The following is a 27,052-nucleotide window of genomic DNA, read 5'->3' as shown; positions in this document are numbered from 1 at the left end:
AACCTGACAGAACTGGAGAGGATCAGCAAGGAAGAATGGCAGTAGATCCGAAAATCCAGGTGTGAAAAACTTGTTGCATCATTCTCAAGAAGACTCATGGCTGTACTTGCATTTCTACAATTCAGATTTTTTTCTATCAAGATGGGGTGCGTACATTAATGAGAACTAAAATGAACTCTTTTGATTTTGGCAAATGGGTGCAATGACACAGAGTGAAAAATTATCAAGGGATCTGAAACCTTTTTGTACCCACTGTACATATATATCTATATACGTGTGTGTGTGTGCGTGTGTTATATACATTATAATATGGCAGGATCCCTTAATCGATCATTTGTCCATGAAAGGTAAACTGAATGAGGCATTGACTAAGAATTGAGCCACAGCCAGCAGAATACAAGTCAGCTACTATGTGAACCATTACCCTAACAATGGCATTGTAATGGTTTTCTAACTCCTTTTGCTTAAATACCAGCTATATCAGCAACATTCATTCATTTTTATCACTACTTGGTCATCCAAATGTTTGGCGCTCTCTTCTCCTAGACAGTAGTTCCACACCTAGCTCTCTGTTTTTGCACAGATGTGGAACAGTTTTGTTGTGAGCATTTTTATTGTTTGTAGGTTCTCAAGTTTGGCAGTTCAGATGTTGGTATCTTACAATATACAACCAAAAAGTAATTTCAGTCGTTTGTGGTGGTTAACATTTGTGGTGCGCAGCAGCAGCCAGTAGGGCAGCAGTTGCTTCAACCTCCATTGATTGATTAAGAACTTCATGACCACTTAACCGTTCAGTTGTGCATTGATCAACGTGTCCTTCCATCCATACTTGTGCTAATAACATTCTCTCGCTCTCTTTCACGCTCTCTCTGGAGTGTGTGTTGTCAAGCAGCATCTGATCAAGAGGCATGTGCGGTCAGGAGCCACCAAGGCTGGAAGACACAAGGGAAAAAGTGCAATTACTGCATATGTATGCATATCATGCATGTGTTGTGAGGTTTTCATGTGTGTGGTCAGCAGAATGCAAGGATCCTTACTCCCGAGGTAAAGGTGGAGGCTGATTTATTCAGCCATTAGGAGATGTTTCATCATTAAATATTAACCTCCTACCATCACTCACCAGCGGTCAGTGCATTAAAACCAGAGTCACAGCAGGGTGACCTCTCACAGTGACACACACGCATACACACACACCGGATGATAGTTAAAGGTGAGGGTAGCATAAGGGTTGCACTCAATAATGTTTAGCGGCCTTAAACGTATAAATTACAATAGGGCGTCATTCAGGGTGACACAGAATAGACTTTAATGGGTAACCTTTTTGTTTTTTCAAAACACCATTTTATGGGAAACAACATGTAATGTTATGTTTAATTCCTGTATCTCATTCGTCTTGAAAACCATGCCATTTGTAGCTTTTTTTTTTTTAATATGTGCAAGAGGCTCACCTGTCCCAAAGCGTTACACTCCTGCAGGAGTTGGTGCAGCAGCCAGCAGATATCAGAACTGGGGGGGGGGGGGGAAGAAATAGACATTATCAGTAACAGCATTGATGACACTCTTATATTCATGAGTCAATGCAGACTGTAGAAGTATGTGCATACATGTCAATCATTAGAGTAATGATACAAAAATTGCCTCCAAATCCAACCTTTTCACAGACACGTGGTACACTGAGTGAAACGTGTAGCTCCAGTTGTTCATATGAAACACTTTCTTTTTCTGTCAATCCCCTTGATTCCTGTCACAGTGGGACAGCCACTGGCAGCAATTTTCCCTCCCGGTCTTCCTTTCCTGTCTTTTCCTTTGGTTACAGTCCCATAGATGTGTCAGTCTGTGTCAATCCCTTCTGGCTGTAAACATCTTGTTTTTAAACTAACTCAGATGTATTTCATTTGAAACGATTGCAGCTGTGTTGTAAGTGAGCAAAGTTGAAAGGTTTATCCTCTAGCAACAAATCTATATAGTGTTGTAGCAGTATGAAACACTAAACACTCACTAACTGCTTTATGAAATAATAATGTCATCCTATGCTGCATTATTAAATTATTGTAAGTCTTTCCAGTGAGGTTTAAATGTTCATTGTGGTTTTAGTTTGCACTGGTGTCATGCATCATGCCTCCCCTCTTTATGTTAAATAGTGTAACAAACCATAAATAAAAAAACGTCTCAGAATGATGCAATGCAGGTTGGGTGTGGGAATGTCTATTTAACATGAACTAAAAGTAAAAAAAAAAGTGGTGTTAATAATGCTAGTTGGTGACTGCCAACTACTTAGCAATGTCTTGTTGATGTACTGTATTTGGAAATCCAACATCTCCTCTCCACAAATTGTAAAACTTTAAATGGCCATCACGGAGTGTAGACTTCAAAAACTCTTCTATTGCTAATTTCAGAACGTGATGAAAAACGGATCTATTCTTAGACTGTCTGTTCATCTCGACGCAGTTGTGAACTCGACCATGTGCAACGCTTCATGGGCATCGCAAGCCAGCTATGCGCATTTCATCTGCTTAGTGTTCCTGTCACAAAACAGAGACCTTGCCGTGTGCGCGTGTGCGTGCGTGTGTAAGAAGAGAAAGAACAGCATTCATACTGTGAAATGACACATGCAGAAACTGTGCAGCTCCAAACATCCCTCCTCTCCTCCTCCTAAAGTCAATATGCCCTCTTTCACATAGTGACCTGCTTGTACCTCCAGCAGCATCCCAGTGGCCCAGGCTACCTGAGAAAGCTTTGCAAACACACACACACACACGCACACACTGAAAGACAAGCCTCTGGGCTGATTCACAGCTGTGTCCTCTGGTTCACTTCACTCACTGTGCATGTCAGCGAGAATGATAGACAAGGGTGGATGGATGAAGGAAGTGTACAGGTTGTGTGCCTATTTTTCCAGCGTTCGGCATTTTTATTTCCGAGACGAGGGCAACGAGCAAAGAACAGACGGAGAATCTTGAATTAAAGAAGGGCTATTTTCCATCAAAGAGTGCGCACACACACAAACACAAACATCACCACACTCCCACCTGGCTTTGAAACACGAACACCAAAGGGACAGAACAGTGGCTTTACCGAATGCGATACAATACCCGCCGTACTGAACACACACAACCACACACTGTTTTCATTGGTATACATTATATATAAAGGGGTTTTAAACATTCACCTGGGCACTTGAGTTTATGTGTACACATCCCTACAATAAGATTTAAATGTGTGCATTGTGTCAGACTCTAACGTTCATGGTGTATTATTAACATATTCATTTGGCAAGGTGTCCCTTTGATGGAATATAAGGACAAAAAGGGGGCATCAAAGCTGACTAGAGATAAATGACCAGGGAAGCAGCTGTTGGCCTAGTTAGCAGGGCTGTACTTAACACAGGACATCTGATTATACACACAAACGCTCACAGACGCACACACACAGAATTACATTACAAACACAAGCCCACAAGAAACCTCACAGACAAAGCTCAATGTAACAAACTGCCCGTTCAACGGTAACATTTGGTGACCTCATGGGCAATGTAATAACAGACATAGAGATTTTCCTGGCCCGCCTTTATTTGTGTACTCCTTATCTAACCGCAAACTACCATCTTATTATCCAGCAACCCCCCAGGTCAATGATGTGTGACTCTACTGCTAAATATTCATAAGCTCCACCAACTTATCGGTCCATTTTGTAAGAAAAAAATGAACACTTGATTTTTGTGTGAACCGTTTCAATCCAAAAAAGAAACAAGCTGCATGGGGCCTAATTGAAATGCTGCATTTTGATTATGGTTGGCCTAATTAAGGCTGGTGTCAGGTATGGTTACTGCTGGGAAACATGTTCCACCCAAAGGAGATGACGGGCAAATGAGAAACAACGAAAACAAAACAGAACATTTCCAGAAGGGAATTCAGTCTTCATTTCTGGTGTGAATGTGTGTGTGAATGATGGTTTGTTTATATGCATCCTATGATTGGCTGGTGATCAGTTTAACGTGTCTCACACTTCTTCTCCAATGTCAGCTAAGATTGGCTCCAACTCACCCGCAACCCTAATTAGAACAAGCGGTATAAAAGATGGATGGATGCTTTATTATATGCTTTTTTTTTTATGCACCCCACAGCTAAAGGGATCATGCTGCACACTAAGGAGCCTACAAATATGCACATAAACACATGCCCCCGGCAGTTGGGCAGGTCGAACCCTTGCTCAAGGGCACTCAAGTAGTGTTCGGAATCGGATATTGGCACCGAATTGAATGGGTATTTGCATGTGTGTGTTCATTCATAATGAAGGCAGTGAAGACAGAGAAGGTATTCACAAAGCTCCTTAAACAACATATTTTTAGCTTCTTTATTTGGTTTACAAACATAGATAACAAGCCTTTTTATTATTATTATGGTGGCTGCTGCCACCGCCGCCGCTGCTGCTGACTGCACTGGGCTAGAAGTAAGCCTGCCTACCACTGCAAAATTTGAGACCTGAACGCACTCCAACAATTTCACTGACAACGTTTTGTCAATTTCTGCACTTCTCGTCTTTCTCTCGGGCCTTGACTTTGCATGTATCTTCTCTGCACAAGTGCTAATGAAAATGAATATGCTGTCATGTTCCTGTTTCTCCACCTGCCTGTTCTACTATTTGGTTTATCTTTCCCGAGACCCCTTGTCAATCTTTGGTGGCAGAGTTTCTTTCAATGCACCGGCTGTTTGTTACAATCAATGAGGTAATTAAGCAGCATCAAAGCAAAAGGATGGTGCCGATTTATTGTTTATTGCTTGCTTCCATTGCCTCGTAAGTGACCCGTAGTCAGGCATGCCTTTACCAACGCGCTTACCTGGGGTGGAGCCAAGGGGCCTACGTGGTCAAGGGCATAACAGAAAATAAATAAATAATCCCAATTTGTTGATTTTTCTGTCAATCACTTGACCAACCCGCAGGCAATTCTGTACAGTGCAGTGGCCGTAAATATAGTGTGTGCTAAGACAGTCCCTTATTCGTCTTAAGAGTTTCATATTAAAGGGCATTGGATACATTTCAGCCATTTGTTTACTTATCATTCAATCTTATCATTGCAGCATCCGCGGACCAATCACGCACCCGTCTGATAGACTCCGGACGTCACGTGAATGATCCCCGCGTGCTTTAGTTTACGCAGCCGAGCTGACAGGACCACAGCGGTCAGTGGCAGGCGAAGGTGAGCAGTGATAAAATTTGCGTTTATCAGTCAATATTCTGTTAATGTGAATTTACAACCCATACCGGCGCTAATTGGTTGTTCTTGTGGTAGCCTGTACAATTCTTGCCCCTTTTGGCCCCTCTTGTTGTGGTGTTTCCGAAAATGACAAGTTTTCTACCCTGCCAGAATGACATTGTTTGCATTTGGCGCAGAGGGTTGTAGGATGCGTGATACCAACGTCCGGAGCTCTGTTGTGTTTTTTTATGTTTTTGTACTTTATGTATTTTTGAATACTATTTTGATCTGAGCAAGTATTGTAGGCCAAGCATGCACTTCATATTCTAATTTGGTTATTTTTTGGAAAAAAATGCACTACTGGTTTATAAAAACTATAGTGTGTGAATCTTTTGGTTTGTTGTTTATTCTATTTGTTATAATTGATGAAAAGCATAAATATGCACGCTGATCTGTTTGTCAATGACTGCATTTATATGCAGCCAATAAACCTTTAAAAACCCGAATATTGCCAATATTGGTGTTTTTAAAAGTCATGTAAAGGCGCGCAATAACCTGAAAACACCCTTATTCGGGTTTTTAAAATATCATGCCTGGTTTACACTCCCTTTCCAACAATTTCCATATGCAGCAATCGGAATAGTATGCCGAATGCACGGGACACTTTGCGCATGCTCAATCGCAAGGAATCTTGGTCTTTGTAGTACAGGAAGTGCTTGTATGCGCGCTGTTTGGCGTGCAATACACCGAAATACGTTTAGTGATAAACAAAACATGGCGAAAGCTAGAGTAAGTACGACACCACAGCGAGGAGGAGAAGGTCTCCTTCATTTGTGCGGTGAATGACATGATATACTGCGTTTTATTGACGGAAGCAAATAACAAGCGGAGATGACGTAAAATTGTGTCATGCCGTCCGTGCTTCGCCATTTCAGTTGGGTTATTTAATATGGGCGGTAACTCTCTCCGCTCAAGCCACGTAAACATGTTTTACAGATTGACTAAAAACTTTTCATTTTGACCTTAACCCGAATATTGGCTGCATGAAAACGCAGTCATTGTTGAAAAATGAGTCCCGGTCAACCCCGGGACTTATGAGTAGGTTTTTGTATTCTGTTAGTTTGTATCTGTCTTACTTATTATCTGTTTGTTGCTTGCAAATGTTTACCTCTGTTATCTTCTGCTACTTTGTATTTGGAATCTTTTTGTAGGTAAAATCTCGGTTGCGTCTTGTGTTCTAGGCGTCATCCTTCTGCTGTGGCTTATCCACCACTTTAATTTTTATGTTCAGAATTGAATTTATTCCATTGTCCATTTTTGTCATTGTTGTTTTTCGCTGCATTATTCATTACTGTATTTCACGTGCTACTTGCTCCCATTGTCTATCATGTTCAATCTGCTAATGGTGTCCAAGATTCAGTGGTGGTACGTCCGCCTAATGGGTGCTTTGAAAGAAGATGAGAGTTTATTCCTTCCATGATGCACCAAGGCCCGCCTCCCTTTATACTTCTTACTTGTTCACACATAAGTGTGATCAATATGAAGAATATTGAGGACAAACTGAAACAACGAAAAAGAGTTGGAGAGAAACAACATGTAATGGCATTGTCATAGTACTATGAGAAAAGTTGTACCATTGTAAGACACACAAATAGAGAACAAATTTGTTATCTTAAGAGAACAAAGGATTTTCAAAGAGTAGATGAGCCACATAAACATAACATTCTCAAATCTAGCAACATGCCATAATATATACACCCGGTAATTGTAGATATCTTTTTTTTTTTTTTTAATTTGGGCAGTGAAGATGTTCGAACAAACAAAAGATTTTGATTTCATTGTGTATTTATTCTCAGAAAAGACAAATGATGAATCAATCATATTAAACTTTTCATATTAAGTGTAACATCACAGTAATCCTCATCTCAGCATTTGTATTTTTTTCTCAAAATACTACAACTTCTATTCTTCTTATATGCTTTTTCATCATGATCACCCTAGTGCTATTTTCCGTATATTAATAGTCTATGATCCAATACACAATGGGCCACATGCAGTATAAAAGTTCATAGGATGGCAATCAAAAAAAAAAAAAAAGCAACATCATCTCAAGTCCAGTGCAAAGTGCAATCTAAGTGTGCACATGGATGGAGTCTTAATCTTGGGGGTATTTTTGTAGGCGGGCGCAGTTACAAATAGCCATTGGCGCCGTTGTAGGAATGAACACAGCCGACTTGATTCCCAGCCAATTGAAGTGGCTCCACTCATTCCCTTAAAATTCAGCACAGGTGAGGTGTGCAGTCTACATGGTGGAAGCATGACAGACTCGCTTGCTGGAGTTCATGCAGCAGATCGTCACGCACAAATACATTTTCAAGGAACTGAAAGAAGATATCCATAAAAGTCGCATTAAACCACCTGCGCCACAACTTAGACCTGGTTTTATCTGGTCTAAAGTCTACTTTCCGTCACCAAACTGTCAGGTGTGCCGGGGACGCAGAATAGAAAATGCCCTTGGTTCTCCCGAATGCCCAGCAAGGCGCAGCGAAGTCTGCCAAATTCCCAAACATGGTAAATGTGACTTTCCCCGGGACATACATGAAAATGCACCAATGTTTACACCGCGCGCACGTGAGCCTGTCTTGGAAAACAGGACCCATTACATTGTACATGTTTATTTAACAAAGCATCAGGTTATGATTCCAATTGCTCAAATCGCTAAATTTCACTGATTCTTGGCTTTAGATTGATTGTATTAGGAACCGTCCTTTACAATTATACAGAATCCCACAGTTTATAATATTTTTCCAAGAAGAAACGTAAATGGACGGCCACTTGCATAGCACTTTTTCTACCTTTGGTACTCAAAGCGCTTCACGCTGTACCTCATCTACCTACTAATGACAGCATCAGGAGCAACTGGGGGTTCAGTACCTTGCCCAAGTATACTTCGACATGGTCACAATGGCTGGGGATGGAACCCACAACCTCAGGGTTGGGAAATGACCACTCTACCACTGAGCCCTGCCGCCCAAGTAGAATAAGGTAAGACTAGTACTGAGCACATTTTAGAAACTCTTACTGGCTTTGTGTATGCTGGTCCTGTAGAATGACCTCATAATTATGTAAATCATCCATTGTTTCAAAATTGCTAACAAAGCTGAACTTGTGATGGTCATGTCTGCTCGTGTATGTGCCTCACAAGCTGCTGTTGGTAGTTAGATTATTGTATGCAGGACAAAGTGTAATGAGTCTACTTATGCTCACAGTCTTGGGTTTACAACAAGAAACTGACCAAATGATTCCCATAAACCTCAGTATTTCCTCCTGCCAAGTAAGTGTGACTGCATACCTGTAAAAATGTCATAATGATCTCTGAGTCATTACCTACCTTAGAATGGTCATTCTTGGTTTTTGGTTGAACTGTATACCACTGATACTTTTTTATTCAAAATTTATATCCACACATCAATTGATATGGTGAATTTAAAATGATTGGTACATTTTTATTCATTCACTGGATACACATGAGGTTTCAGTTCAGTGAGCATTAAAAGACTACCGTAAATCCATGGGCTCTATTTTCATGCCCAGCCAAGTCTTGAGGAGGCGCAGGTTAAATCTGCGCAGAGGGGGACTAGACTGGATTTTGGTATTTTTGCAGATGCACACAGCTTGGCGCAATTAAAAACGGGCATTTTGCGTCATTATGGGCGTGAACACAGCTTACTTGATTCGCTACCAATCAAAGCGACTCCTCTTATTCCCATTTAAATCAGCGTGCGACAGTCCTTGACAGATGAAACTGATCTGCTCAAGTCCATGATGGAGATTGAAACGTGCAAAGTATGTTTACTGCAAGCAGACATTCATGGGTGGATGATGTAAAGTTAGCGAAGGGGATTACATATCTGCACTGTAAATTTGGGAACCGCTTTCCAATCTAATCGTCCATGTCCGTGTGTCACCCCCCTGCCTCCACCATAGCTGTGCTGCAGCCAGGGTTACGGTTAGGGTTAAAGGGGGTTGGTTTTAAAAATATAATAAAGCTGATAATCAGGGGTGTGCATCTCTCCAATAAAAGCTGATTTGCTCCATACCTCTATACATGGGGCGCAATACGATTCAAGGACAGTTCATTTTAAAGTGGGGTGAATTTATATATATATATATATATACACACACAACCAAAATGATTATATAATGAATGAATAATTAATTTTCTTTGTATATATAAACAATGGTTTTGATTTCTTAAATTGTGTAGCCTATAGCAGCAAACTGTATTTCCTGTCCAGAAGCAAAGCTAAATTAGAAGAGAAAAAAAAAAATCTACTGTAATATAATTTTGAGAACATTATGTAGCCTTCAAAGGTCAAAATCAAAACTCAAGACAATTGTGAAAACAAATATCATTGCTGTTATTATAAATACTTTATACTAATGTACTTTTAACCTCATAAGCTACTCCTCCTGGCTGACCAAGGGCTTAGCATAAAGTAATTAATTTCCAGTTTCCGGTTCAGTTTAGTGAATAGATTTTCTCTCCACAGTTCAGACATTTATTAATTTTGCTGTGCAAAGTTGGATATGCTCCGCTTTAACACAGTTCCAGATAGACCTCTGCGAAAAGTGTACTCACCCAAGAACTTAATTCTGATGTTAAAGGTGATAGTCGTGTCAGTATTAGGCTATCTTACAAATTAGCATGACTTGTATCTTATTCTCCGAAATTGTGGAATGACCTGCCTGAGCAGCAGACAGGCCTCCTCTCTACATGTCATTAAATCACTTTGTCATCTCTTCTCCTACACATTTGACACCCAGTAAGATGTGGACTTATTAATTTTCTTATTATCTTCATCCCTGTTGATTTTACTGCTCTCATTGCTGTATTTATCTTATCTCATCTTATTCATTTACCCACCTTTGTTAACCTCTTTGCTTTGACGTTTTTTGCTTTTTAAATCTATTGCTTTGTACAATGTGCTTGCTTTTAAAGTGCTTAACAAACAAAGTTGCATTGAATCAGACAATACAAATTACGGTGTGGAAACAGACCTTTGCAACAGACTCAAAATGAGATACTTGGACACAGAGCTGGGCACTTGAGCCTTTTTTGCTGGTCCGGCGGCGACCCTCCGCCCTTGACCTGGGTACCCTTCCGGCCGCGACCCCCGCCCTTATTCATAAAAATTATCACCCCCCCCCGCCCCGTTCCGCCCCCCAAAAAAGGGTCCGTGATTGACGCCGCCACGGGAGAGATGCTAACAGCAGAGGCTTTTTAAGGATCATTAGCTGGCTAATTTACAAAAATTTACAAAAATGGGCATCCGGCCGGGCCGGAGGGTCCAACCGGTCCAGCCCAGGGACGGACTGCCCAGCTCTGCTTGGACATATGCTGTAAAGTGGGTCAGACAGATCATGAGGCAAAAGCGGCAAGAGAACATTTCATAAAATAAAAAATAAATAGAAGGCTGGAATGTTCTGCAATGAGATGGTTCACTGAAATGTGTTTAACTACCATTTAAAAGGGCCACATTTAATTACACATACAATGTGTTTTTATTATTATTATTATTAATATTATTATTATTTAGACTTTCATGGATGAGCGGATCAAAAACGGTGACCAACTGTAATGTCATAATCTACACGATCTATCAATGACGTCGTTGATCGGATCCACAAAATAAGACATTACAGCAAACTAGGGCTGCCATAATTAGTCGACTAATCACGACGACGTCGACGTTCCAAATCGTCGTTTATTTATATATTTTTTTTATTTGGCACATCATTTTTCTTTCTAGACTGCCGCGTCTCGCTCTTCTCCCGCTGGCTGTTTTCCTATGTGCAACGCACATGTGCAGTGATTGTAATCCAGGTCCTTTCTGATGTAAACAGAAGCATTGTGGGTAAAGTAGTGTCAGGGCTAATTCGTGTTGGCAACAGAGTCCGAAAGTTACGGCGCATTTCACCAAATATACTCAATGCAATGCAAACTTGCCTTTCATGGCAGCAGGATGGGGATGCCCAATCATTTAAATAAAGGAAGCAAGTTATGGTTTATGCCTGATTTCATATCTGACATAGGCACAGTTGTGTCTAGAAGCCAGCTGCAGTTAGCATACACACGTTACGGTGTGTTTGATATAAAGCTCCTATTTGGTACGTCGTAGCATCTTCTATGGATTAAGCAGCCATTATTCATTAAACTCGCGTTGATTAACAACCAAAAGTCTGTGTGTTTATGCCAATGGTGGACATCGAAGCAGGAAGCGCACGCTTTCTCTCTCTTTCTCTCACTCACGAACAGAGTGATGCGAAATATCAGCACTCAACACAAAAGCGACATACGTGCCACTCATCGGCATCACATAACAATAAAATCCATAATTAAGTTTGTTGTATTATACTATGTTATAGTGCAGTGTCTTCCTTTTTTTGTTACAAGTGCATACCGCATTTTGATTGTTTAGCTCAATTTACTACTTTTCAATTATGCATACTAGTGAAAAGAATAACAAAACCTTTTTGATGAAGTATAAATTAACACAAAATCAAAAACCAATACAAGTGTTTATTTTAGTTTTCTTTAGCACAGAGCATTTGCCCAAATTACTCCTCTGTTTTCACTACCTTCCGTTAAAAAAAAAATAAAATAGTATTGGTGCCCAAGAAGAGTGAAATATATATACAAGTACTTCTTTTGGTATTCATAGATAATTTCACTGTATTAGTGCAACTCTGCATAGTGTATAGTTTTGGTTCAATTTTAAAACACACTAAAGAATTACAGTACAGCTAAAACTTTTAAGGCCAGAGTATCGCCATCAATTTAAGTCGCTTCTTTATTTATAAACATGTCAGGAATGATGGCTTAAGTTGCTAAGTTTAATACAAGTTGAATGTACTAACCTCTTGTCTTCATGATTAGTTTGTACATAAAGAATTTAAGCTGTAAGCGAATGATGCTTATTATAAGAGCAGCAGCTTGCTGCGCTTTTATATATTATCCGACCAGTCGACTAATCGCGACTACTGTTAGTGATTAGTCGACTAGCAAAATAATTGTTTGTGGCAGCCCTACGGCAAACACAACCTCGTTCAGTCCAGAGTCGTTCTGTGCTGCCATAGTGTGAAATACCATGAAAAATTTCATTGGGCCAATCACAGATGCCAGCAGGCAGGCGTGTTGCTTGTTTGAACTCGCACGGAAAATAGTTCCACTGTTGACCATGGACGCACTAAACTTTTACTAAACATGTTATGAGATATACAGTACTGCGGTCATACCGAACATGTGTTGAGCTATAGATATAACAATCAATCAACAGTCAATACAGTTTGCATGGATAAGACCGAATCTGTGCAGCATACATGCCAGATAAAAGTGGACAAACAATGTAGGACAAAATAATTGCGGTCTATGGGCACCGGAACGGAACTTCAGCATTAGCACAATGTGAAGTGAGAAACTTGTAGCTTGTAAGTTAGTGTATGGACTTGTTTACAGCTGTTGAACCAATAGAAATAGTTTGGGCAAAAGCCCTGACCAGCTGAATGACTGGCGATGTTCGTGTGTTTTATTATTTTGTCATTAATGTCAGAGAAGATGTTGTAAACATCTAAACATTCCATGTTATATTTAATGTTTATCAGATGTTTAGCATTTTTTGTTTTTGAGGGGGTTTCAATTATTTTTTGCAATGTAGTTTTGCTATGGCAGGAGTCAACTGTCGAGTAAATATCGCTGGCGTCGGACCAAAACCTCATAAGTCACATTTGAGTGAATTTCATATTTTTTAAAAAAAATCTATACTATTGGTCAGTTCACACGCGTAGGTGTTAATCTCACACATTTCTGACCAATCTAAGGTGTTGAAAATGGCTTGCTCTCTTTCATGATGCAATGCTAATGGTTGAACAAACTTGCCATTTTTGGGGTCTCCTGAAAAGTGACTATTTTTGTTGGAACGCCAGCGATATACAAGTTGTTTGAATAAATAAATTGCTCTATTTTCTAATCGAATCGCTGATTGAGTATCATTTATTTCCAAACTCGCTGATCGCCGTTCAACTCCAAAAAACCTGATTGCGTAAAGTCTATTATTATTATTATTATTATCAATCAATAATCCTGTATTTCTATTTTATATTATAAATACCTAAGAGCAAATATGAATGAAGAAAAACAAAACATTAAATTACAACAAAAATATACAAACATGTAAGAGAAGTTTGAGCCAGTGGCATACGCACGTGTGAAAATGGTCAGAATGGTCACGCGTCTGCCTAAATTTGGAGCCAGAGAAAAAAAATGATAGATTATATCTAAAAACACAGCGCATAACATTCCCAAAACCCAACCAAAATTCATCTCTGTCGAGAAAATACAGGATGACCACTCAGCAGAGAGAAACAATCACTGATTAACAGAGAAAAGGACAAATCATTACTAACTATAGACAAAAAATCTTTAAAATATGATGATTGATGTATGATTTTAAGCTCATGTTGAAATAACTCAGTGGTCTAAAATGTCAGGAACCCATCAAAATTAGCCCAGCTCAATCTTTCATGTGGTCAAAGCACCTCCAAATACAAGCTTCTCTTAATGGTCATAAAAAGCTCACTAGCAATCTTTAATGTCAGTTTCAAGGTACTATATATGTACATGTATGTGCCTCTGCAAATGCCCAGAGATGTGACATGGAGCCATGTCAGCAAAAAAAACATTGAACTCATGTATGATGTACACATTGATACAACACAGACTACCCTTATTGTCCTTGTCAAAGCCAACCTAAAAACAGGCCTAATGCCAAAAATAATGACACACTCCCCTCACACATACTTCCACATCTCTGCAAAGAGATGAGCTATGATGAATGTGTGAATGTAAAAGGAACGACATATCATCTTAAATCAACATAAAATCAGCGCCAGAAATCAAGATAGTGCAGTTCAGAGAACGGAGCCTGTCCCCTTTAAGCGGTTGAATGACCACAAAGAGGCCTTTCTCATTTCCCAAATCGTTTGTCAAACTGATAAAGGTAGGTGTGATGTAAGCGCTACAAATCCTCTTATTCGTTTTCTGGGATTTTGGAACTGCAATGATGTAATGCTATAAGCAGTGTTTTTAAAAATATTGGAAAAAAAAAAAAAGACCCGATACCCTGCTTCATTCAATGACTGAAGATGACAGAATTATTGCGGAATAGTCACGAGGAACTAAAACAGGAGGGAAAAAAAACTATGTTCATCTGTCCCCAGAAAACATGACTTTTGAGAACGTCAAAGTCTTATAGGAAACTATAGCTAAATGAAAGTAACATTTCATGGTACAAGAAAAAGTTAGATGGATTCGATTAAGTAGTGTGGCCGCCAGACCAAAGTGCATCACAAGCTGTGTGAAGCTGGGTGCAGGATTCAAAGTCACCTTAAAAAAGAGAGAAGAAGCTGTGATCTGACAACCAGAGCAGTCTGACAGAAAAGTAAATGAGAAAACGGTTGAAATGGTCCTCTGGCCCATGCCACAGTGCGTCAACCCAGTGAACTTATAAGACCAAATAAATATTCAATTGCCTCTTTTATACAGCGCCAAAATCACGACACCAAAGCTGCCTCAGGGCACTTTATACATGGAGCAGGTGTGGAACCACACCGCTCACTTAATAAGAGATCAACTGAACCCAAGTGAACATCACATAAACAAGCACTAAGGCAACGGAGGCAAGGAAAATCTTCCTCTAAAGAAGAAACCTTGAGCATAACTGAGACTAAATTAGTGTGGGGCACCCGTCTAACTCGACTATTTGAGTTGAGAGTGAAAGAGGAGAGGAGCAGTCGGCAGCGAGGAAGAGCGCGAGATACCGAGAGAGATCAAGAGAGACAGATTGAACAATATACGATGCAACACGCATGAAATTTATGTCAATGCTAATTAAAACAAAAAGGTTATTTTGTGATCGTTAATACACAAGTAGAAGCTCTATTACAAAAATAATGTTTTTCTTCATTCAATTGCACCCAGTCCAGGGTGTCAGGCACATACACAGATACACCAATCGGGATGCTCCTGGTATTGACCTGAAAGAGAAAGTGCCTTTTCTGCTGAAGCCAGGATATTATTAAAGCAACAGCCACTGACAACGCTTATCTATTCATACACAGAGCACCCGTGCTAGCATGAAGCACAGTCGACATGTTTTGTACCTATTAAATCTGTGATATCAAAGCCTTATCTGCTTATTACTGATGTTAAATTGTCGTGTTTAATGATGAAGAGAGAATTGGAAAGACATACGCAAAGCTGCAGCAGACATTTTAAAGACTGTTTTATGATTTCCATGTGATACAGTTCACTAATTTTATTCCATTTAAAAATCTTAATTATGTTGGTGTGGCAGTTTGAAGGAACACTGACCACAAATATTTTGCAGAACAATATTAAAAAAATAACATGTATTCTTCTAAATAAGTATATTGCTTATCCCAAGTGCCTTAACCTGATGGCACTACACTTGACTGCTTGATTTATTTATTTTTTTCCCCAATAATTTGGAACTTGCTTGAAACTTAAAGGTGAAGAATTGAATCTAACTCCCAACATGAAACTTGCACATACAATATGTGGCTTGCTTCCACCTCTGCTTAGAACAGGTATCAGTCCGTCTACAAGGTAGTAATAGTGCTTCTGAAAATTTGAGTCCAAACCCAGATCCTAATCCATCCGCGTTGCTGTGAGGCAGCATCCCAATTTTGCTTTAAGAAGGGTGATACTTTATTGGTAAAAAAAAAACAAAAAAACAAGGGCACACAAGGTCCATCAAAGAAAGAGGATCCATCTTTATAAAGGTAGGAAAGAGGGTAAAGAAGCTGTGTCATGCAAAACGATAGGAGGAATGAAGATTAATGAGTGACTGCAAGATGGATGTGAGGGTGAACAGATCCCTGCCATCTCCACAGCAATCAATGAAGCGTAAAAAAAAAAAATCTACTTTGACACCAACAAAGATCAAGTTCTTAGTGATAGATACTGACACACAGTGAAACAGACACAAACACGAAATATGAAGAAAAAAAAAAATCGGTTGCTTTGACCGTCCTTATTATGAGCACAGTGGTCTCCATTATCTGTGAATGTAAGGAGTTTGGAACCACCAGCGTCAGGGTTCCGGGAGGACCCGGAACCAAAGCAGACTCTAAAAGCGTGGACTCAGATGGTGTTTTGAGCATAAAGGGTTTATTAGAAAAAAATACGCAGGACCGACAAAGTGTAACAAAAGGCGCTGGTATGACAAAACCAGGAAAACAAGAACAACCAAAAACGCTTGCAAAAGGCAAGGAAAGAAATAACGAAAATTGCTTGTCGTAAAAGGACAAGATCACACCAATTCCAAAAAGTTCAACCGAGGGTAGCTTTAATAACACAAGATACAATCCTTACTATGACGAAAAACTTGAGTCAACAAAAGGAGCAAAATACATGGCGAAAACATGAGAGGACATCTAGAAAATTCAATACTTGGTGCTATGGTCATGAGCAAGCAATGGAATAATCCGACAAGGAGTTGTCTTCTTGGCAGTCCTTAAATAGTCTATTGATTAAGATTACGAACAGGTGCGCTGAAGGGGATCCACCTACTGCCCCTACTGGAGCAACTGGGAACAACAAAAACAAAACATGACCACAACAAGAACAGACCATGACAACCAGGGCTGGTACTAAACTGCAGCACTCTGTGAAAAGAACCTTGGAGAAACTCACATCTGCAGAAATCCGGCCTGTCTGAAGCCTTTCTGCTGTTATATGAGCTGTCTGAAATTGATTTAATTAACAAATTGCTTTGAGTCGAAATCTTGTAGGGGTATATTCTCCCGTTCGCGAATTCCTCACTCGCCTTTCTTACGCACTTTCAAGACGTTACGATACTCCCTTCCAGGCTTCTAACTTACAGACGATGATTACAATGACTGTATTGCTTGCCGGAGCTTCAACTGCAAGTCCCATCAAGACGTGGAAATGCTCCTCACAGGTGAAGAAAAAGGCCCGTTGGCGCTGATCCTTTTTTTCACCATTTAATGTGACATAATGCCAATGTCGGACTGTCATTTTAATGTGGGAGGGACACATATACGGTACTCCACCCATGACTTCGCAGCGAGCGACAGACAATGACAAGTCCGATTTGGCTGCTTGATAATGAAGTTCACCCATCAATGAAAATAAAAGGGATGCTTTTACTGTGTTTATGAATGTTACTTTTTTTCTTCACTCTTGGCTCCAGCTTCAGCCAGTAGTAGCCACTAGCCTATTGCAACTTGTGGTCGTCATGGTAACAAAAGCCATCCCAGCATTGTCCTGCATTATAGGCGAGCAGGGTGGTTAGTGGCCCATTTGAATGAGACAGGAATTCAACCTCAAAACAGGCTAACTTAGTGGGGCTAAAAAAAAAAAGTGTGAAAAGTGTCCTGTAATTCTTGATCCTTGGGGTATTTTGACAAAGGCATATCATAGACATGTTATTAAGACATCTGGGAAGTGTTTGAATTGGGTAAAAATTTGGGGGTAATTTCACCTTTAATAAATTAAATGCAACAGTGTATTAGCAAACTGTTATTATCTCTGCAAACTGTTATTATCTCTGCATGCAAGCTTCACTCAATCAATTTATTAGATTAATTAGCACTGCCAATTGTTTGCCCCGATTTGTTTCTATGTGCAGAGATCCATCCATCCATTTTTAGAACCGCTTATCCTCATTAATGACCTATTTTTCCCCTTCTTAATCAGCATTTATCCACACAGGCAGAAACAACAGGACAAACATCTCATTACAATTAAAACAATTGCAGCCATCTAACATAGCTTATATTGACATTTGTTAATTAATTGCTATGGAAACTGTACACCTCTAAAAAAAACAAGTATATGATTAAAGTTAGGGGATTATTGTTACTTGATTTTGAAATAGACCAGCTAATGTAGTGAAAAGGTGCAAATAGTGCCCCCATTGCCGCAATGCTACGCAGACACAGTTACCAGGTAGAAAAGCGCTATACAAGTGACAGTCCATCCATCCAACAATGGCTTTTGCTAACGTAGCAAATTGTAAAATTTCTGTTAATGAATGCTCATCTACTAGCTATGAACTGAATTGAGGTGTCATGCCATAAGTACTCAGTCTCTCAGTCAAAAAAAAAAACGTATTTTATATGGTAGTGATTTGTTACAGATTTTAAATAAAATTAACAGGGTATAATATTTCAAAATATCATGAAACTTAATTAGGTATGATTCAATAAACAGATTATTAGTGTGTGTTAAAATTTGACACAGTACAGGCAAGAATGTTGTTAACAGCTGTGCCAAATTTGAATGATTAAAAAAAATCTCCAAGCATTGAAAATGAAGCTTCAAAATCATGAAAAATCAAGCCATTCTATCCACTCACACTGTGTCCATGTGGCAGAATGCAGTCAAAGCACGCCACGCTCACCTATTAAGTGTCAATCAAACAAATACCACTACTCTGCATAACAGCGTGGACATGCACTATGAAAACGAGGGGAACTTACACATCATGCCATAATCATGTTAGGAGGCTCACTTTCAAAATTATTAGTTGCTGTGTGTTTTGTTGTGAAATGCGGGAAAGACAATTTTCACAACCGCAAAATTAAAAACATTCAGTTGAACTGCCCATTTTAAAATGTTATCGACGTTTGTTTCCTTGAAGTTTTGAGCTCACCCAACTTTTTTTTTTTACAGTGTGTAAATAGTTGAAGTGTTAAATGAACCTTTCGAAAACGACTTTAGTTGATAAAGAATTGTCTACAAGCTTATTTTTATCAAGATCAGGCAGATTAAATTAGAAAACAACTTGTTAATTACCAGTGTTGCTGTAAATCGAAACTATCACATTTCACAATCTCATCCATGACGATCAAGTAGTTAGCACATCTGCCTGACAGCTTTGAGTTCACTTTCCTATGTGGAGTTATACATATATAAAACTCTGCTTTAGCCCTTGAACCCTTGAAAAAGCTTGAAAGTGAATTTTCTGAAATTTCTCAAAACTTAGCTCACTGGTGCTTGGGGTATGGTAAGAAGCTGGTCGCATTCATGAGACGCGATGTTACCTTTTTTCACCTAAACTACGACTGGACGCCAGAAAAACAACTGGATACCGTACCAAAAATAGTATGTTCAAGAGATGCGTACACAATCTTACTCCGTTAAACAATAACTATGGATATCGATAAGTAAATATGACACGTCTCCGTTTGAGCCACATGCCTATGTGCTAAGCTAATGTGCATGCTTTTCTGGGACTATCGCACCTGTAAACATGGCCGCCACGTAGCCTGCTCTAGTCTACTGTAAATCTGTGACAATAGTGGCACAACCCGAAAATATGTGTACCAGTCTCTGGCTGTAGATTGCACCTCAGCACCAGTAAATACTGTACAGTATCAATTCTGGAATGATGAGACTTCGACGACTATTGTACAAAGGGGCGTTTTGAGTGGACTGAAATCAATGTTCTGTCTATTAAATCCAAAGTCCGGTGATTCTGGCTCAGTTAAATCGCGGTTCCATTCCACTGTACACTGACATGGACATAGCAATAAGCAGCCTAACATATTTAAAAAAAAAAAGAATGGTAGATGGTTCAAGAAGACAACATGAATTTAAAGACAAATGAATATTACCCTGTGCCTACCGTTGTACAGACTCTGGTGTTGGGGCGACATCTCCTCTCCAGCAGCCCTTCTGTGAACCGCATCCTGGGTCGGGGATCCTCCGCTATTCCCTCCCTTGCTGTATTCCCGCCCAGGACTGATTTTATAGTGATGGTGGTGTCGTATTGACTCTGGACTCCCCACTATCACTCTCCCTTTTCTTAGATGCTCGGGTGTTCCCAGTACTGCTTTCTTTGCCTCTGGGCTCCCACAGCTTGCCCCCATAGTGTTATCAGTACGGTGTCTTTGATTCAACTCTGGACTGGACTTGGCCATGCCCTTCCCACACCCTGGTGATACTTGCCCTAAAATTAATAACTGCTTCTGGGCAAGTAGGTCAGAGCTGCAGGCCTTCCGGTGGAAGTCGCATGCTTGCCTTTTGGGAGACTTGTTATGTTTTTCTGGGCTGTGTCCTCCAAAGTCTTGATTGTCCAGGTTGGTGAGGGACCCCCCTCGTGGGCGGCATGGCTGGGGGAAGGTGTGGTATTCTGGAGTGGAGCTATGCCTCCTGCCTGTGGAATCACACATATCTCCCAGTCTGTCGGGGGGTTCCAGTGAAGCACATCTTGATCCAGGGCTAGCACTGGAACCCAGAGGTGACGGTTTGTGCTGACCATTATCAGGGCTGTCTGTGCTTCCTGTACTGGAATTGCTGCTTCCATCGCCAACATCACGCAGCAGGCCAGGTGCAGGTAGTCCTCCCCCCAGCTGTGACAGGCTGCTCTGACTGTCAATGGAAGTCCTGCAGCCGGGGCCCTCTTGCCCACCGCCACTGTTCCCAAAAGCAACAGCTGCAGCCCTCTCCTCCTCCAGCATGAGGCACACCTCCTTCAGCTCCAAATTATCTCGCATAACGTCACTCTGCCGCTGTTCCAACTCCTTCAGTTTCTGCAGGTAGATAGCCACCTCCTTTCTCATCAGACCACTGCTGTAGCGGCCCAGGCGCTGCCACTCTCGTGTCACCCGTTTCCCTTTCTGACGGTCATCATCCAGGAAGCAGCACAAGTCCCGAAGCTCCTGGTTATCTTCCTGCAATTTCTGGTTCACATCCTGTTATTGAGACACAAATACAAGAGAGGGAAGCTCACACACAGATCAGAACCATGCAGTGAGGGATGGCTATGTCAGGATAAAAAAAAAAAAGTGGTGGTATTGTGTGTATTTAATGCGGGGTGTATTAAATTTCAGAGCAACGGGGGGAAGGGGGGGTGGCGGGGATTCCAAACCTCCTGGGCCCCGAAAAGATGCCCACCGCAATTGTCTGTAACTAATAGTGTGTGTGGTGTGTTCGCTGTGATGCTATTCAGGGGTCAAGTGGGACTAACCAATAGCCTGGATTTTTTGACCCACACCAGTCCCCAGCTGGCCTATAATTTTCTGACCTTATTCTTGCATTGTACACAAGCACAAAACAATCCCAAATCTGGGTTCATAAACAACATGTTGTTGATCTGTAAAATGTCTGTCTCCATAATCTTATTTAGTAGCGATATAACACAAATAATCATAGGTGGGCACTTTACCATTTTTTACCGGTCCGTCCTCCGTCCGCGACATGGGTACCCTTTCCCTCCTCGTCCCTTCATCCTTATTCATGAGGGGGTATCGTGAGTGGAATGAATTGTTTACAACTGTTTAACTAAGAAAGCTTTTAGCTGCCAGCAACCACCGACGTGATGTGATGATGAAGATGATGATGCGGACGGAGCAAGCCAGGGCACATCACGAGAGTATTTAAGGTAACAACACAATACTATTGCGTTTTGTTGCACCTTTTCACTTTTTATTGCAAAATTATTGCAAAATAAGGCAATGTTATTTTAGGAGGAGAATGAACGTCATAGCTTTTTTTCCCCACATCAGTGAAGTGGGCAGACTATGCTTGTGAGAACAATACTACAGGGAGGAAACACACATCAAAAAGAGCACTCCAGTGTTGTGCAGGGTTAGCAGGCAGTCTGTTTAGAAGGCAGTTGTTTTAAAAGAACCCAACAACACATCAGCCGGTACTTGACCCAGTTAGGGAAGATTAGAGGGACGGATGAAAACCTACCTTGGTCATTACTTAGTCCGTCCTTTTTTAAAGTGTTCTCGTCCTTCGTCTGACCGTCCACTAAATGGGCGCCCTTGTGACGGAATGCCCAGCTTTGCAAATTATAGTACTGATATCTTAATTATGTTACAAAAACATCTTTTCAACAAAACCACCTACTTCATTGTTAACAATTAACACAATAAAATTAACAATTATTCACAAAAATAAGACTCAAGGTGAGAGCAGGTGTTATCAGTTTAGTTATCTTGTACATTGATTACAAAAGCCTTCTTTTCATTTTGGGGCAAAGGACTGAGGTCAAAATGAGAGTAAGACCTTTATTCAGGCCTTGTCTAGTGAAAAAAGTGCTTTGCAGACATCTTATGACGAAGTGAGGAAGATCAAAATCTTTTTGAGTGGGCGTCACTTACTACTTATCTGTATTTCTATGATCATTATTTACATTATATACAGTCGCTATGTCAGTTTGACAGACATGGTGTCATAAATTTCTTCTGTGTCTTGGACCGGGTGAGTGGCCACACATGGCAGTGACCAGACCACACCCGATCATCATGTGCTCTCACCAAAGTCATGTCCAAAGTCACAGGTCTTTAGGGTGGCGGGACAAGCAGCTGTCAGCCAGTCATGGCAAGAGAGGCACTTTGGACAGCTCCTTTGCTCGGATCGGTAAAACAAACAAAAAAAAAAGAACAATGGAAAAAAAAAGGAGACTTTGGACTAACTCCTGAACGGCGGGGAGAGGTCAGTATGCGATATCTTGCAAACAAAACTGCCTCTGGCATGTGCATTGCACTAACTATTTGTCAGTATGGTTGGGGAGTGGTGCCACTGTTTTCAACATCAAACAGCTTTTCAGTAGGGAAGCTACTTTGTGGTCACATCACATCCTAGCATCCACACAAGCTACATTTGCGCAGACAGTCTCCACAATAAATGCATCTCTTCTGTTTGACGTCACGTTTCCATACCTTTCCTCATGCTAATACTCGCCCAAGACGGTGTTGACAAATTGTGTGAAGCAGTTTGGACACAAAGGCAGAGGAGGGGACGCGGATGTGTAGATTTTGTTCACCCCCTTGACCTTGCCTTAACAAATTCATGCTACTTATCAACAGAGCTGGGCATCGCCTATTTTCTGTCTGCACATTTAATCGACTCACAAGGTCCCAGTCGGTCGAGTCAGCCAAACGACGTCGCGAACGGACTTAACCTGTACCACGTCACACGCAGGTACCGCACTCCTGATGTGCGACCGAGTAAGGAAAAAAAAAAAAATAAAACAGTGTTGTGCGTGTGTTTGTTGTTTTTGTTTGATATTTTTACTTTGTTTGGCGACGTGTCTGCTCATGCGGCGCCTGCTTGTGACATAAAGATTACGTTCTCGACGCCGATTGGCTGTCGCCAACGAGGGATGGACCGGGACCACACGGTCGATTAAATATGCAGGACGGAACCCGGTGGCGGTTAGGCGATGCCCAGCTCTGCTTATCAAGTCACAACAATCTGAAAATACGTACACATTCTGGTGTTTTCTGTAAACCCCTAGAACCGGGGTCTCCAAGTCCTGTCCTCGGGAGCCCATACCCAGCCTGTTTTATATGTTTCCCTGCTCTAACACACCTGATTCAAATAATCAGCTCATCAGCAAGCTTTGCACAAGCCCTCAACATATAAAACAGGCTGGGTATGGGCTCCCGAGGACAGGACCTGGAGACCCCTGCCCCAGAAGGAAGCTAATGTCAACATCAAAGATGGTGGACATACATATTTAAGAGCACACATTCAGATAAGATCTGAATTTCAAACCACAACCGTCAGCTAAGATTGTCATCACAATCCAGTCAGCAAACATCAACAGATAACAACATAGAACTAACTAGCAGAAATATTTGGGCAGCAATGTAATAAAACTTTATGTGTGTGTCTGTGTGTTAAGTGAATTTCAACAGGAGGTAGGAAAAATGAGAAGGTTGATGGAGTTGGAAAGTCAATGTTTCGCCGCATGACTTTTGCAGTGTGGTCATGGCATGGCATCTTCCAAACCGCTTATCCTATACAGGGTCGTGGGGAGGTGCTGGAGCCTATCCCAGGCATCAATGGGTGAAGGCAGACTACACCCCGAACTGGTCGCCAGCCAGTCGCAGGGCACACACAGACACCGTCACTGAACGGGACTCGATCCCACGCTGCCCGCACACAACTCAGGCGTGTGTACCACTACACTATCAGTGACCTGAGTTGGAATGTGTTACTCAGAAATAATATTTGTGCAGTTTATCTTCTTTATTTTTGTTTAATAACTTTAATTAGATTAAATAACATTCAAGAGAGAATGATGACAACAGCTGCAATTATTGTATATTTGTTTAGTATATACTATTGCTTTACGTTCATACAGTAATCCCTCATTTCTCACGGAACCAGAACCACCCGTGGAAGGTGAAAAAACGTGAATTAGAGGTTGACTTTTTTTTATCATTATTGTTATTTTTAATTTTTATCTTGGAGGGGGGTGTACGCCTCTATTACGCCGTTGAGAACACACACACACACCCCGACATGGTTCTCACCATTCTAAATACTAGTTACACCACAAATTTAACTTTAAAATTGAAAACCGAAGAATAAATACCAAGATGCAGGCTGTGAGAGGAACATGCTCTACAAATCCGGCAGTGGACAATTATGATGAAACGTTGGCTACTAACGACGTTAAAGTTTTAATTTTTATCATAAAATTGGCTTACCTTAACTAGAATCCCACAGTGCATTATAGCCAAAAATACAATCCTGGTGGATTAGTGCACTTTAAAACCCTTGTTTTTGTGCAAAGCGAAAGTTAGTGTCACTACTTCTGCTCTTGTTGCTGCCACTTTTTCATTGTCTACTTCTTCATTGTCGTGTTCTTCTTCTCCCTTCCTTCTTCTTTTAAGCAGTGTTAATTTCGTTGACTAAAAGTTTTCATCATTTATGTCGTCACAAATATTTTATTCAGATAGAAACGAAACGAAAACTAAAATAGAAGTCATTCTTCGAGACGATAACAATAACTACATTAAAATCTCGTCAACGATTAAAAGACTAAATGAAAAAGTATGGTCACAAAATCCAATCAGAAGAAGGAAACCTACGCGGGTAGGAAAAAATAACCACCCAGAAAATGGAAGAGACGGAACGAAGTGAGAAGAGGCCAACTTCAGTAGTCACCCGTCATCCGGATCACACGTCTTGTAATGAGTGCCCCGTGGGTAAGTACCAAGCCTCTCAGTAAACTCATCTCTTTGTTTGGCATGCTCGGAAACCTTCTCTCTCACATATCAAAATGCAACAGCACATCTTTCTGCAATATGGCTGCCGATATGTCTGTATTTTTTTCATTTTTATTTTTTGATGAATATTTTTGAAAACCCTGCGATGGACTAAGGCAGCAAACCACGAATTGGCGAGGGATTACTGTAATAAAACAATGCTGTCACTGCATTAGTAAAGTCTATTCAACCGAATGTATAGCTTTGATGTAGCTTAGCTACTTGTCATTTTATTGTGATTTGCTAAATTGATTTGGTATATTAGCAAATGATATAATTTGCTCAATACTGGGCTTCCATACCACATACGTACACTTGCACAGTTAAGGCAGCTGCCATGTTTTACACACACATGCACACCCCCACACACCCCTACACACACAAAAGCGCATGCACACGTTTTAGATATCCTTGTTAAATCTGTCCAAAGATGTTGCCAAAGCCATTTTTGTTTTTTTTGTTAACTGTTAATTGTGTGCTTGTGCGCTATGTTCGCTCACATCCTGTGCATCTCAGGGGGGCTCTGTCACCCTCGTCAATAAAACCTAGTTACGCTTCTGGGGTTCATCATCTATTTATCAATATCAGAGAGGCTAATAATACATTTCTGAATAGGTTTGTTTTTCATTTAAACACATATTATAATGATAGTTTTAGTCTGAGTAAAACTACTGTGTGTACATGGAAAATGAACATGGTATAAGATTTAATTCTAATTTACAGTAGTCTATTACGGGAGGCCTTCCGGGGGCTTTTTTTCCCCCTGACAAATACCATATTCGAAAGAAGTATCTCTCCACAATCCACGGCCACTATTTATTTTAAATGAATATACTTGCCCTTTCAAACGCTTCAAAAGCCTTTTTTTTTCCCACACTCACCCCCATGCCATCTCACCTTCAAACTCCGGATCTCATTAAGGTGTTGCTGGAGCCTTCTGTTCACTTCCCGCATGAGGTTCCCGTGCTCAACGATGACGCCTCTCTTCTCTGCCTCGGTCCTCCGCAACCGTCTCACCAGCTCATCTTTGCCCCACAGGAGCAGTTCTTCGTCGGGAACCTTTGCGATGTCGTCAGCATGAATGTCTGCAGTCCTTTTGGACGGCTGCGGTTTGTGCGCTGTGCCTTTCTCCATCCTTTACAACTCCAAAAAGGGCCAAAAAGTATTGTCCAAAGAATTCCAGAAAACAAGACTACACTACTCTTACCCAACAGGGTTGCAGTTCCCCAGCCCGCCCTTTTTTATTTCTCGGAATATCTGTCATTTAGGTTGCTGCGGCTCCGTCAACCACCCCGTGCTGTTCTGATACTACATATGAGACCGTATCATAGCCCGGTCGCTGCCCGACACCTTGAATGTCTTGGTGATAAGTGCAAGTCTCTGTCCAGGTGCTTAAGGCCGCCATGCGCCCACCAACCGCCGCTCGGTGCCCACCTCCGTTGCGCAGAAAAGAAGATCGAGCAGAGCAACCCGAGGGGAGGCTGCAGGTGCAAAGAGAGCTAGGATGAACCGGTGTGTTCATGTTGAAAAGTCTCTGAATGTGCTTCTGGGTCTTCTTTGTCCTTGTGCGCCATCTGGTGTGCTATATAGAATATTACAACCAATGTCAATTAGGGCCAATCATAGTTTTGGCATTTATTCGATTTAAGTTACGGTTCATTTACTAGGATGCTGTTTGTCCTCACTGGTAAGACAATTTAGCGCAGTAGTAGAACAACCAGAACGACAGTGTCTTAC

General features: G+C 40.9%; 1 protein-coding gene across 3 annotated transcripts; it reads right to left on the bottom strand.

Annotated features, from left to right (window-relative positions):
- Positions 1-785: 785 nt before the first annotated feature.
- Positions 786-26,822, bottom strand: LOC147139486 (uncharacterized). 3 transcript variants are annotated; one of them, XM_086045908.1, is made up of 4 exons: positions 26,213-26,822; positions 19,930-20,998; positions 1,449-1,506; positions 786-932 (listed from the first exon to the last, which is right to left on the bottom strand). In XM_086045908.1, the coding sequence occupies exons 1-4, from the start codon at positions 26,447-26,449 to the stop codon at positions 917-919; spliced, it is 1,380 nt and encodes a 459-aa protein (XP_085902034.1). In that variant the 5' UTR covers positions 26,450-26,822; the 3' UTR covers positions 786-916. The 3 variants fall into 3 exon arrangements, 2 of the variants coding, with proteins under 2 accessions (XP_085902034.1, XP_085902035.1); XM_086045909.1 differs by lacking the exon at positions 26,213-26,822 and adding an exon at positions 24,755-24,824; XR_015088761.1 differs by having other exon boundaries at positions 858-932; positions 19,919-20,998.
- Positions 26,823-27,052: the final 230 nt, after the last annotated feature.

Source organism: Filicampus tigris, chromosome 11 (genome assembly GCF_054856515.1).
Source record: "Filicampus tigris isolate MCC_2025a chromosome 11, RoL_Ftig_1.0, whole genome shotgun sequence".
In the NCBI taxonomy this organism is placed as follows: Eukaryota; Metazoa; Chordata; class Actinopteri; order Syngnathiformes; family Syngnathidae; genus Filicampus; species Filicampus tigris.
The sequence above is the reverse complement of the archived record's forward strand: the minus strand, read 5'-3'. Positions and strand labels throughout refer to the sequence as shown.

Excerpts from the sequence above, each read along its gene's own strand:
- LOC147139486 (XM_086045908.1), bottom strand. The coding sequence starts at position 26,449 with ATGGAGAAAGGCACAGCGCACAAACCGCAGCCGTCCAAAAGGACTGCA. Across the intron at positions 20,999-26,212 it reads ATGAGATCCGGAGTTTGAAG|GATGTGAACCAGAAATTGCA; the intron begins GTGAGATGGCAT and ends TCTCAATAACAG. Across the intron at positions 1,507-19,929 it reads ACACCAGAGTCTGTACAACG|TTCTGATATCTGCTGGCTGC; the intron begins GTAGGCACAGGG and ends CCCCCCCCCCAG.